Genomic DNA, 13,684 nt, shown 5'->3' with positions numbered 1-13,684 from the left:
CACATTTTGTCTCCTACCTTTAACTGTGGTTAGTTTGATAGTCAGAATTGCTTTTTGTTCCAGTGTACAGGAGTAATCTCCTGCATCTTCAAACACCACAGGAAAAATCCTCATACTGAAATTCCAGCCGTTAAAAGGTGTCGCTGTGAGCTTCAGCCGATTCACAAAGTGGCTGTCACTGACATTCACGGGCTGAGATTTCAATGCTGTTGCAATTTGTTTCTTCAGACTTTGATTAAAACTTGATTTCCAGCTCCAGGTAGCGCTGTTGTAAACTTCATTACTGTTGGAACAGATGAGGTGGAATTCACTGTGATCCGTAACTGAGCGATAAAACCTGGTATGTTCACGAAGTTTACCTGCATGAAAGAGAGGAGAACTCGTTAAAATGTTACAAAGCCATTTGCTTGAGAGTGACGAGAAGCCGCCATAAAACCATCAGGCATAGGAGCAACATTAGGCCATTCAGCCCATCGAGTCTCCTCCACCATTACATCATGGCTGATTTATTATCCCTCTCAAATCCATTCTTCTGTCTTCTTCTGTTAACCTTTGATGCCCCGACCAATTATGAACTTATCAATCACTGCTTTAAGGTAACTCCACAGATTCATCACCCTCTGGGTAAGGAGGCTTCTCATCATGTCTGTCTTAAATAGATGACCCTCTATTCTGAGGCTGTGCTCTCTGGTACTAGACTTCCCACTATCAGAAACATCCTTTCCACATCCACTCTGTCTAGCCCTTGCAATCTTCAAAAGGTTTCAATAAGACCTTTCTCAGGTCTTGAGCCATCAAGTACTCCTCTTTCTTAACCCTTTCATTCCCAGAGTCATTCTCATGACACTCCTCCAAAGCCAGAACATCCTTTCTGAGATAAAGGACCCAAAATTGCTCACCATTCTCAAACTCCAGTCTGACACTTCATCAAGATGGTGGTGCGACACAGCTTGCAGCGGTCACTCCGGAGCTGATTATCTGTTATTTGTGAAGTGGGGTGCTGTGCACAATCATAATTGGATGAAAAACGGATGTGGGAGCACAGAGGAACATCTGGAAATCTCCAGGAAGACCTTCTTCAGTGCTGCTGCTGCTATGAGGTCCGGGTCTCTGCTGGAAAGAACAGGCCCCCAGTCCTTGGGGTCACGTTGCCGATGGCCGTTGGTGGGGGCGTCTTAATACACTTGGCAGAGGATGGTGCTCAAGAGAGCTGTGCCGGAGGGGATGGTTGTAGCTCAGAGGCTCAACTGACTCAGAGTCCGCTGCGATCAGGTCGCTTTCGGTGTGTGCTGTGTCTGCGAGGCTGGGTTCAATGGAGCTTTCACTGTGTGCTGTGTCTGCGAGGCTGAGTCAGGCGGCGCCGTGGAAGTCCATAGCGGGGGTATTCCCTTCTGCCGCCTGCGTGGGATGACGAGTCTATCGGGGACCCTGAGGGCTTGTGGGAACTGTGTGGTGGTTTCTTTCAAACTTATAGTCTTTTAACATCTTTGGACTATTTTTACTGTGCCCATGGTCTGTTTTTTATCAATTATGCTATTGTTTGCACTGTTGTAACTATGTGGTTTTGTGCAGGTCTTGTAGCTTTAGTTTCTGGTCTTGTTTTGTCTGTTGGGATTGGAGCTCCTTTCCGGGGAACGCGCTAAGATGGTAGTGCGATATTAATACGCAGCAGCCTCTTCGGACTCTGGATTGGGGATTCCCAAACGTTATGTGGATTTTCTGGTGTAGTCTGTTTTGTCATGTGCTTTTGTGATATCATTCTGGAGGAATGTTGTCTCATTTATTAACTGCATTGCATTTGTGGTTTCTAAATGACTATAAACTGAATCTGAATCTGAATAATATCTTATAAAGCCTTGACATCCTTGCTTTTATACCCTAATCCTCTCGCAATGAATAGTGACATTGCTTTACCTTCCTTACCACTCAATCAACCTGCAAGTTAACCTTTAGGGAATCCTGCTCAACGAAAACTGAGTCCTTTTTTACTTCTCTTTTTTGATTTTATTTTAAATAGCCCATTCCCCTAATTATTTTTAAGTCACATAATCAGCTGCAGTTTCTGGATGGACCGGACGTGCTTCACCCTTTCATTGGTCCACATGTGGGACCTGAATCCCGCTGAAGCCTGAGTCTGTCATTGAAGCTGGAATCACATCAAATATGATAAAGACTTGGTGGGAAGCGACACTAAGAGAGAGAGATAATGGTTTGTTGTTCAGTGTTGCTCTGTGAGCCGGGACCAACTGCTGAGTGTGTGTAGGAACTGTTGGTGGTTGTCATGTGGACTCCTGCTTCTCTGTAACACTTTAACATGAGTAACACTTCAATATCCACCACCGCAGTTGAACAATTACCCTATCGAATCGTGATTATGATTGGTTTTAATCTCAAGAGTGGAGAATGCAGCACTGATATCTGCTTCCGTCTGGTAGGCGCTTCAGATCCCTCCAGACTAAGACTAATAGGCACTGGAGAAGTTTTTTCCCTACTGCGGTCACTTTGCTGAACAGTTAACTGCCGGTTAACTGTCGGCTAACTATTACTTGGATTGCACTACCTGTATGTACAATCTATATTTTCATTTATATTTATCATTATTATTGTTATGAGCAGAGAGACAACATCTGCCGGAAGTAAATTCCTTGTATGTACATAGGTACTTGGCGATTAAAGTCTGATTCTGATTCTGATATATTGAATGACCCACTGGAATGATCGGTACGATCCCATTATAGCTAATTAACTTTAATGACTTGTGATGATGTAATCTGAAATTGTCTCCACCATAGATTTGCTCCTCCTGATCAATGTGTTATTATCCTCAATGTCCTCTCATTGCCCGATCTCTGTCACGGTTTTAAATGAGGGTGAAGCAGATCCTTTGGTTCAACTCTTCCACTCCAAACAAGATGCTACAGAAATGAGACGAGCTTGGATCGGCATGGACCAGTTGTGTTGAAGAGCCTGTTTCCATGATCTACCACTCCATGGTTTACAGACTGCCGATGTCTCCTCCTTCATACTGTTGACATGCATCAGGATATCACTTTTCTCCTGCCTCAATTCACTAATTTCCATGTCCTCTGCATGGTAAATACTGATGAGGATCCATACAGACCCGGCCATGATCTCTTCCTGTACTATTTTTAACAACCTCGTACCAGACAGATTTATTCCACCCCAATTCTTACAATGAGGTAGCAGCACTTACCCGTGCTTACACTAAAATCTCCTTTCATTGTTTTAACAACTTTTCCATTTTCCCGCACTTCACACTCATACAACTTCCCATCCTCCACTGTAACGTGTCGGAGCATCAGATAGACGGTGTTATTCAGCCGGATCTGATCAGTGTTTCTCCTGTTCTGCTGGGATGAGCCCACTGGTTTCCAGCAGAGACTGACGGTATCTGGGAGTCTGGAGATGGTACAGCTGAGGGTGACGTCACTGCCTACCACAGGTGATCGTGGATTTGCTACAACTGTGAGAAATACAAACATAAGACAAAATGACATAGGAGCAGAATTAGACCATTTTGCCATTTGTGTCTGCTCTGCCATTCCATCATGGCTGATTTATTTTCTTTCTCAACCCCTTTCTCCTGCCTTTTCCTTGTAACCTTTCACACTCTTAATCATCAAGAACCTCTTCACCTCTGCTTTAAATCAATCCACTGACTTGAACTCCACAGTCACCTGTGGCAATGAATTCCATAGATTCTGCTTCCACTGGCTAAAGAAATTCCTCTTCATCTCTGTTCTACGGGACATTCTTGAATATGTGAGTCTGTGCCATCTGGTCCTATACTGTCCCACTATCAGAAACATCATCTGCACATCAAATCTATCTCGGCCTTTCAATATTTGGTCGGTATATTGAATGAGTGGAGTGAGTAGTAACATGTCCAATGATTGGATTCAAACTGACCTCAGGATGTGACTGTGCTACAGGACAGAGAGAGTGTTGGGTTTCAGATGCAAAATAACACAGTGAGCACACAAACTCTCAGTCTGGTTACATCAAATTCAGTGATTCAGCAGAAGGATTGAACGCTTTACCCACCCTCCTGAACCTGATGGAATGTCAGGGTTCAGTTTAGGGTCACACAGTTTGGACACTATCTGAGGATGCCAACCATGAGGTGGTGCCCTGGCACAGAGGCTAGTGTTGCTGTCTCACAGCTCCAGCGACCCTGGATCAATCTTGACCTATTTTGCTGTTGCTGTCCATGCTGTGATTACCGATCTTGACCTATGATCTTGACCTTGTCCTTGAAATACTGTGGCTGTCATTCAGGTAATCTTCCCGTATCCCAAACACGTACAGGTTGTTCAGTTGTTTGGGAATGGACCAATCTAGTCTGACTCTATTTGGATTGTTGGCACACTTCATTAAGACCCCACCCCATCACGTATAATGATACAGTGTGCATAAAGCCATTAAAAAAAGTGGTGAGAGGCCCAGAAGTTATTTAAATCTTGAAGATAAACAATTTTTTGCACTTTTCAAATATTTGTCCCACTTACCTTTGACCTCAAAATTTTCGTTTTTCTTCATGGTTTCATAACTCGGTTCTCTTTGCGCCAGGATGATAGATCCTGCAAATTTAACATTCTCAAGTCAACATTATCAGCGTTATTCTCCATTTCATGAAAGATGCCACTATATTTGAAGTTTGCTTCCCATTGTGGGGTCCACCCTCTGGATCCTTAGAAACATAGAAACATAGAAAACCTACAGCACAATACAGGCCCTTTGGCCCACAAAGTTGTACCGAACATGTCCCAACCTTGGAAATTACTAGGTTTACCTATAGCCCTCTATTTTTCTAAGCTCCATGTACCTATCCAGAAGTCTCTTAAAAGACTCCATCGTATCTGCCTCCACCACTGTTGCCGGCAGCCGATTCCACGCACTCACCACTCTCTGAGTAAAAACCTTACCCCTGACATCTCCTCTGTACCTAATCTCCAGCACCTTAAACCTGTGCCCTCTTGTGGCAACCATTTCAGCCCTGGGAAAAAGCCTCTGACTACCCGCACAATCAATGCCTCTCTTTAGAAAATGTCACAAGTCGCTGGGTGACCTGTGTGAAGCGTGCTTTCCAATCCCAGACAACAGCGCCGTTTCTAGGATTGTCTCGTCCAGTTAACATAATGTTATCTGTCTTATCAAAAATAGAAAAATGATTGGGATCTTCTGTAAAAAAAAGAGAAACATTGAAAGTGTTTTAGCATGAAGTGACAGATGTTTAATTCTACTTCACTCAGTATTAGTGTCCATTGGTGCAGAATTACCTTTTTATCAGTTGATCACAACATAACCACAAACACAATAAAATGGTAAGTTGGTTCATTATTGTCACTCATACCAAGGTATATGAAAAACTTTGTTAAGTTGCCATCCACACAGTTCATTCAATCTCTTCAGCACGTTGAGACAATGCAAGGAAAAGCAATTACAGAATACAGAATAAAATGTTGCAATTACCAAGAAAGTGCAGTGTAAGCTAGTGATACACGGCAATGCCATGATGAGGTGGATTGTGAGATCATGAATCTACCTTATTGTACAAGAGATCCATTGAATTGTCGTCAAACGGCAGAGTAGAAGCTTTCATTGAAAGGGGATGATACAGAAATTTTATAGGGAGGTAGTCACTCTTAGTTTACAGGAGACGGGTAAGTGGGTGACTGTCAGGAGAAGGAGGTGATATACACAACCAGTGTAGAGTACACCTGTGGCCATTCCTTTCAGCAATAAGTGTATAACTTTACATACTTATTATTGAGGGGAATGACCTACCAGGGGGAGCCATGGTGACCGGGTCTCTTGCACTGACTCTGGTGCTGTGGTTCAAAAGAGAAAAGAGATGTAAGAGGAGATTCTTTCATCAGAGGACTCGAGACGAGGTTCTGCAGGCCAGTAGGGGCACCCAGATGGTATATTGCCTCTCTGGTGCTGGGATCAGGGATGTCTCAGATCATGCCCATGGTGTTCGAAAGGGCTGGGGTGAATAACGGTACATACTGCTCATCCACAAAGGTCAGTATTACTGTGGACAGGAGGATAAGAGAATTGCCAATGGATATACTGGGGTCAAGTTTGTGTTTCTTTTCCCCTTGAAGGGGTTTCCTAATGTGATAGAGAGCTGCACAATCTAACGTATCAGACACACCCACATGGGCATATTGATATCAAGAAGGTGATGTTGAGTCTCCAGAAAAATAATAGAGTAGATAAATGCTCAGGGCCTTATGGGTTCCATCCATCATTATGGAGAGAGATAAGGGAGCAGATTGCCTGCCGAGATCTTAGTATTCTCCGTAATCAAGGCCAGCTTACAAAAAACGTAGAAGAGCCAATGTTGTTCAGTTGCTTAGATGGGCAATAGGGAGACATGTTGGGTAACGTAATGGGTGACAGATGACACATATTGTTCAAAATGGAAACTATTCTGCACAATTCACAAACACCATCATTGAGTTGTGTTCACTTCACGAGATGGTGTCTGATGTAATGACATCAGTGTAAGGTTACTGTGTTTGGTCTGTTCATAATGGTAGTAAAAGGCTGCAGCTTTTAAAGAAACATGTAAAATGCCTCTTGCCTGTTTTATGTGTTAAGTCCTATATTGGTGACCCCGACGCTCTCGGACTATTCCAGACAATGACATGTTAACCGATACTGTCACTTTGAAGCTGCCAGTGTTTTGTGAGCAGCAGACTGCCGGGTTATTGGAAAGGGTGCAAGCCCAGTTCATGTTGTGAGAAATCACCGCTGATAATACCAAATTTTACAACGTCATAGTATCAATAAGTTGTTCTACTGCAGGCAGAGTGGTGAGTCTAATAGTAGATCTGCCTGCACGTGATAAAAGCTCACCTACTGCAGACTTTTAGATTGTCTGAGTCAGAGATACATTGTTTCCCCTCCTTTCCCTGTCTCCGGGAAAGAACCTGTGTCCAAGGACTGTTAGAAGATCTAAAGATCTGGTGGCTTGTGGACACAAAGGACTTTGGGTCATTCCCCTGTACCCCCAGTAAGTTCCACCAGCACATTTCCACAACTGGCTCGTCCATGTACACTGGACTCAGGAAAGCTGGCCAGCACAAAAGCTGAGTTTGCAAACATGGAAATGCTTGGCTTTGTGTTCAGGTTGAATAGCCCTTGGGCTTCAGCACACCCCACATGGCCGCTAAGCCCGATGATGGTTGCTGTCCATGCAGCGATTACTGCCACCTTAATGAGGCCACCACCCCCCGATTATTACCCAGACCCACATATTCAAGGACTTTCAGCACGTTTAGCCAGAAAGATGAAATTTTCTAAAGTGATCTTATTGAGGGGCTACCATCAGGTGCCTATGTGAAGTGAGAAATTTCCTGAAACCGCAGTTATAACTTGGTTTGGCTTATTTGAGTTTGTGTGCATGCTGTTGGTGCTGAAACATGCAGCAACTGATGAAATCTATGCTAAAAGATTTAGATTTCCTTTCTGTTTAGCAAGATGACATACTTGTCACCAGCACATCCAAAACTAAACACTTATCACACCTTCACACACCTTTCAAGTGCTTAAGCCAACATTATACAATTATTGATCCTGCCAAATGCCAGTTCTGGATGTCTACTATTGATAGATAGATAGATAGATAGATAGATAGATAGATAGATAGATAGATAGATAGATAGATAGATAGATAGATAGATAGATAGATACTTTATTCATCCCCATGGGGAAATTCAACTTTTTTCCAATGTCCCATACACTTGTTGTAGCAAAACTAATTACATACAATACTTAACTCAGTAAAAAAAATATGATATGCATCTAAATCACCATCTCAAAAAGCATTAATAATAGCTTTTAAAAAGTTCTTAAGTCCTGGCGGTAGAATTGTAAAGCCTAATGGCATTGGGGAGAATTGACCTCTTCATCCTGTCTGAGGAGCATTGCATCGATAGTAACCTGTCACTGAAACTGCTTCTCTGTCTCTGGATGGTGCTATGTAGAGGATGTTCAGAGTTATCCATAATTGACCGTAGCCTACTCAGCGCCCTTCGCTCAGCTACCGATGTTAAACTCTCCAGTACTTTGCCCACGACAGAGCCCGCCTTCCTTACCAGCTTATTAAGACGTGAGGCGTCCCTCTTCTTAATGCTTCCTCCCCAACACGCCACCACAAAGAAGAGGGCGCTCTCCACAACTGACCTATAGAACATCTTCAGCATCTCACTACAGACATTGAATGATGCCAACCTTCTTAGGAAGTACATTCGACTCTGTGCCTTCCTGCACAAGGCATCTGTGTTGGCAGTCTAGTCAAGCTTCTCGTCTAACTGTACTCCCAGATACTTGTAGGTCTTAACCTGCTCCACACATTCTCCATTAATGATCACTGGCTCCATATGAGGCCTAGATCTCCTAAAGTCCACCACCATCTCCTTGGTCTTGGTGATATTGAGACGCAGGTAGTTTGAGTTGCACCGTATCACAAAGTCCTGTATCAGTTTCCTATACTCCTCCTCCTGTCCATTCCTGACACACCCCACTATGGCCATGTCATCAGCGAACTTCTGCACATGGCAGGACTCTGAGTTATATTGGAAGTCTGATGTGTACAGGGTGAACAGGACCGGAGAGAGTACGGTTCCCTGCGGCGCCCCTGTGATGCTGACCACCGTGTCAGACCTACAGTCTCCCAACCGCACATACTGAGGTCTATCTGTCAAGTAGTCCACTATCCAATCCACCATGTGAGAGTCTACTCCCATCTCCGTTAGTTTGTGCCTTAAGATCTTGGGCTGGATGGTGTTAAAGGCACTAGAGAAGTCAAGGAATGTAATCCTCACAGCACAACTGACCCCCTCTAGGTGAGAGAGTGATTTGTGCAGCAAATACGTGATAGCATCCTCCACTCCCACCTTCTCCTTATATGCAAACTGAAGAGGATCCTGGGCGTGCCTGGTTTGTGGCCTCAGATTCTGTATTATCAGCCGCTCCATGGTCTTCATCACGTGCGACGTCAAGGCAACAGGTCTGAAGTCATTCAACTCCTTTGGTTGTGGTTTCTTCGGTACCGGGACAATACAGGATGTTTTCCACTGTCTGGGTACTCTTCTCTGCTCCAGGCTCATGTTGAAGATGCGCTGTAGTGGTTCTCCCAGCTCAGTCGCACAGGCCCTCAGTAATCGTGGGGAAACTCCATCCGGTCCAGCCGCCTTGCTGGTACAGATCTTCCTCAGTTGACCTTCCACCTGTGCAGCCGTAATCCTGGGCGTGGGCAAGGTCTCCTGTGAGTGGCTATTTTCCTGTGAGGGAAGTAAGCCTGGTGTGGATTTCTGCGGTGAGGATGAGATTGAGCTGTCGAACCTGTTGAAGAAGTTGTTCAGCTGGTTCGCTTTCTCCACATCTCCACTTATGTTCGCCCTCCGCTTTGCACCGCATCCGGTGATGATCTTCATCCCATCCCACACCTCCTTCATGCTTTTTTTCTGCAGCTTTTGTTCTAGCTTCCTCCTATACTGCTCCTTTGCCCCTTCTCAGCCACCACATCTCTGCAGTGGGTATGACCCCAGCCATCAAAAGTCACCAGTATCATGGAGTTTCCACTGCCCTGCACTACCAAAGCAATGCAAGTGTGTTTGAGTATGGTGAACTTCATCACCACTTAATTCTGCGAGCGGCTGAATTTATGCTGCCCTTGTACAGTGCCCTTTATGGCACTGCCCCAATCACATTCTTCAGTAGTCTGCGGTCATGATCAGAGCACTTGATGAGATGAAACAAGCTCTTTCAAATGTGATTCAACTACACACCCGATGGCCAATGTGCCAAAAGCTATTGCTGCTGACGCTTCAGTCGATGCCAGCCTTTCTCAATATTTGCCCTGGAGGATCCCTTGAAATAATATTCACAGGGTTTCCGGTGACATCATCGTCGACAATGGCAGCTTAAGTCACTAGCTCCTCCGGAAAAACACGTATTAAGCCATGTTAACCCATCAAATATAGTATTTTTCGAAAAATATTTGAACTGAAAAGAGGGTTAAGAATGGGGAAAAAGAATGGAAAAAGTGACACTGCGTAGCCTGCGGCTGAGAGGAGTGCAGCGAACGGCTCTCCTTCCCGACCGCATGCTAGCGAGGCAGATGCTGGGCCTCGTTCATGCGAAGCGGCAAATATGATCGAAATTCTGAAAGAGATATGGGAGTTTCAGAAAGAAATAAAGCAGCAGCTACATGATATTAAGTCAGAGCTCACCAATGTCAATCAAAAAATAGCGGTGGCAGAGACTCAAATAGAGAAGGTGGAAGATCGCATTCAAAACGTTGATTGAATACTGAGTAAGAAGATAAAAATATTAAATCACCAAGAATGTAAACTGCTTGACCTGGAGGGAAGATCATGGTGGAAAAATATCAGAATCTACAACGTTCCTGAAGGAGCGGAGTGCTCGTCTATGATGGAGTTTGTCGGAAAGTTACTGCAGGACGTGCTGGATCTTCCCTCAACTATGGAGCTGGAAATCGAAAGAATGCATCACGTGTTAATCCCGAAGTCTAGCCAGGATAAGTCACACTCAATACTAATCAAATTCCTTCAGTACAGTACCAAGGCCGAGATTCTACAAAGGGCCTGGGGTAAGAAGAGAGTGTTTTTAGACAATAAATTAATATATTTTGACCAAGATTACCCCTCCCCCACGGTCCTGCAGAAACGTAAAGAATACTCTGAAGTAAAGCGAGTACTAAAGCAAAAAAAGATTAGATTTCAAACTCCATACCCTGCTAAACTTCAAGTGTTTTATGAAGACGGGACGGGGTTGTAGCAGACAGTGGAAGAGGTGACTACAGACATGAAGGCCAGAGGGTTGCCCGTCAGTGTGACCAAACCGAGGGAAAGCCTGGCAGAGGAATTATCCCGCTCCGCTTGGGAAATAGTGCGAGAATCGAGAAGGCAGGAAATGGGAGGGGACCGAGAGAAGTATATCAGAAAGAGACCGGGGGGTTTTCCAAAGACAGTCTTCACCTGCTCCAGAAGAGCCATAAGGTTTGGCTAACTTTAAAAATGTTGAGAAGCTAAACGGAAGCAAAAGTAGACGGTGATATACCTATCTCGAGAAATAATTATTATAATGTGGATTTTATATTACTTAGTTGTTATTCCTTATTTGCTCAATTACTCCTTTCCCCCCACCAAAATGAGAATATATATATGTGCATATATGTGTGTGTGTGTGTGTGTGTGTGTGTGTGTGTATATATATATATATATATATATGTATCTATGTATATATAGGAGGAGTACACAGGAAAATCTTTTCTGTGTAATGGATTTGTTCACTGATTTTTATGAATACTGCAATGGGGGCCCTCAACTCACAAGTAGGAGGGATTATCCCCCACAGCTAGACATTTCCTCTAGCTCAACACAGGGTCATCTACTAGAGGACTACTTGAATCACACGTTCGTTGCCATTTTTGTTATTATTTGCATTTCTTGGTTCTTATTTGTTCAGGGAGTAGATCGATTAAGTTTTATTCTGCTAATTTCAATAATACATTGACAAATAAATACAGATGGCTAAGGACAAGGTAAAATTCACTTCTTTTAATGTCAATGGGCTATTAAATCCAATCAAACGTAATAGAATTTTATCCAAAATGAAAAAAGAAAAAGCCCATGTAGTATATTTACAGGAAACTCATTTAAGTGATAATGAGAATAAAAAACTAAAGAGAATGGGCTTCACTAATTTGTTCTTCTTCTCATATAAATCAGGACATAGGAGAAGAGTTGCTATTCTTAACTCAAGTAAGCTAAATTTTGAAGAAGTATTGGAAATGGGAGATAAAGAGGGCAGATATATTCTGGTAAGGGGGAATATAGATGGAAATTCAGTTACTCTATTGAATATATATGCACCCCCGGGAAGTGATATTGGTTTCCTCCAGAAAATTACTGATATTATGGTAACGGAAACAGAAGGTCTCCTGATATGTGGAGGAGACTTAAATTTACAATTACAACCAATCATTAGACTCTTCCAATAGAAAAACCTATGAAACAAAATCTTTACATAAGAAAGTTAATACACTTTTTGAGGATGTTGGTTTAATTGATATTTGGAGGGACCTTTTCCCTGACAGAAGGGATTACACTCACTATTCTGATCCCCATTCTGTATATACAAGAATAGACTATTTCATAACATTTGGAAAAGACAAAGACAAAATAATCACCTGTGGAATTGGGACAATAGATGTAAGTGAACATGTACCTATATATTTATCTGTTGATTTTGACCTACAACCAAAGAATACTATTTGGAAACTAAATTCAAGTCTAATCAATGATCTGTACCTTAAGGAACAAATTTAAAAAGAAATTGCTCTCTACTTAGAATTTAATGATAATGGAGAGGTTTCACCTCCCATTTTATGGGATACTCTGAAGGCTGTCTTAAGAGGGAAAATTAGAGCGATATCATATAAGAAAAAAATAAGGAATAAAACATTAGAGGAATTACAAAATAGGCTAAAGGAACTAGAGAAAAAACACAAATTGAATTTGGCACAGGATACATTAGGGGAATTTAAAAGAATTAGGGATGAAATTAATAGTTTGGCTACGCAAGAAATCAGGAACAATTTAATGCTTCTGAAACAGAAACATTATGAAAGTGGATCGCAGTGAACTTTTAAAGTCTTTTACAAAACTCTATATTCCAAAGTTCCAGGGGGAAGCATAACCCAAATTGACACCTTCTTGAATTCTCTGGAGTTACTCACTTTAAGCGAAGAACAGAATAGAACGATGACTGCTGACATAACTGAAGTTGAATTAAAAGCTGCAATTAGTAGGCTTAAATTAAGAAAGTCACCAGGATCAGATGGGTATACAGCAGAATGGTACAAAGAATTTAAAAATGAGGTAATTCCTGTTTTACTCCGCATGCTGAACTGGGCTCTAAAAAAGGCACAAATGCCACCCAGTTGGAAGGAAGTGATAATCTCAGCTATACCGAAAGAAGGCAAGGATAAAATGGAATGCAGGTCATTAAGACCAATATCCATTCTTAATGTAGATTATAGATTATTTACCTCCATCATGGCTAAATGATTAGAGGAGTTTCTACCCATACTGATACGTAACGATCAGACAGGTTTTATACGACAACGCCAAACACAAGACAATATACGAAGGACACTTCACATTATGGATCATATACAAAAAAAAAAAAATCGAAGCAATAGTGACAAGTGTGGACGCTGAAAAAACATTTGATTCGGTTAATTGGAATTTTCTTTACAGAGTTTTAACATAGATTTGGTTTCCAAGACACAATTATTAATACTATACAGACACTATATGACAATCCTACTGCTAGGATTAAAATCGATGGATATTTATCAAATAGTCTTACCCTAGAAAGGGGCACGAGACAGGGTTGTGCATGGTCACCGCTACTCTTCGCGTTATATCTGGAACCATTAGCTCAATACATCAGATAAAATGAAGATATCAGGGGAATTACTATTAAAGGGACAGAGCATAAATTGGCTTGTTATGCAGATGACATTTTGATCTATCTAGGGCAACCAACATACATTTTACCTAAATTGATGCAATCCTTTGAACAATATGGTCAATTATCAGGATACAAGATCAACATA

General features: G+C 42.4%; 1 protein-coding gene across 4 annotated transcripts in view; it reads right to left on the bottom strand.

The window, feature by feature from the left end:
* LOC140739576 (uncharacterized) overlaps positions 1-13,684 on the bottom strand; it is a 56,601-nt gene that overhangs the window by 25,349 nt on the left and 17,568 nt on the right. For 3 of the 4 annotated variants that reach the window (XM_073067968.1, XM_073067969.1, XM_073067971.1), the window contains 3 exons: positions 4,530-4,601; positions 3,215-3,484; positions 18-359 (listed from right to left, as the gene is read on the bottom strand). In XM_073067968.1, the coding sequence (XP_072924069.1) occupies positions 18-359; positions 3,215-3,484; positions 4,530-4,601 (684 nt within the window). The remainder of the gene's footprint in view (positions 1-17; positions 360-3,214; positions 3,485-4,529; positions 4,602-13,684) is intronic. The other variant, XM_073067970.1, reaches the window with a different exon arrangement.

Source organism: Hemitrygon akajei, chromosome 15, assembly GCF_048418815.1.
Source record: "Hemitrygon akajei chromosome 15, sHemAka1.3, whole genome shotgun sequence".
NCBI lineage: Eukaryota > Metazoa > Chordata > Chondrichthyes > Myliobatiformes > Dasyatidae > Hemitrygon > Hemitrygon akajei.
Note: the sequence above shows the minus strand (reverse complement) of the source record. Positions and strands in the feature narration are given on the sequence as shown.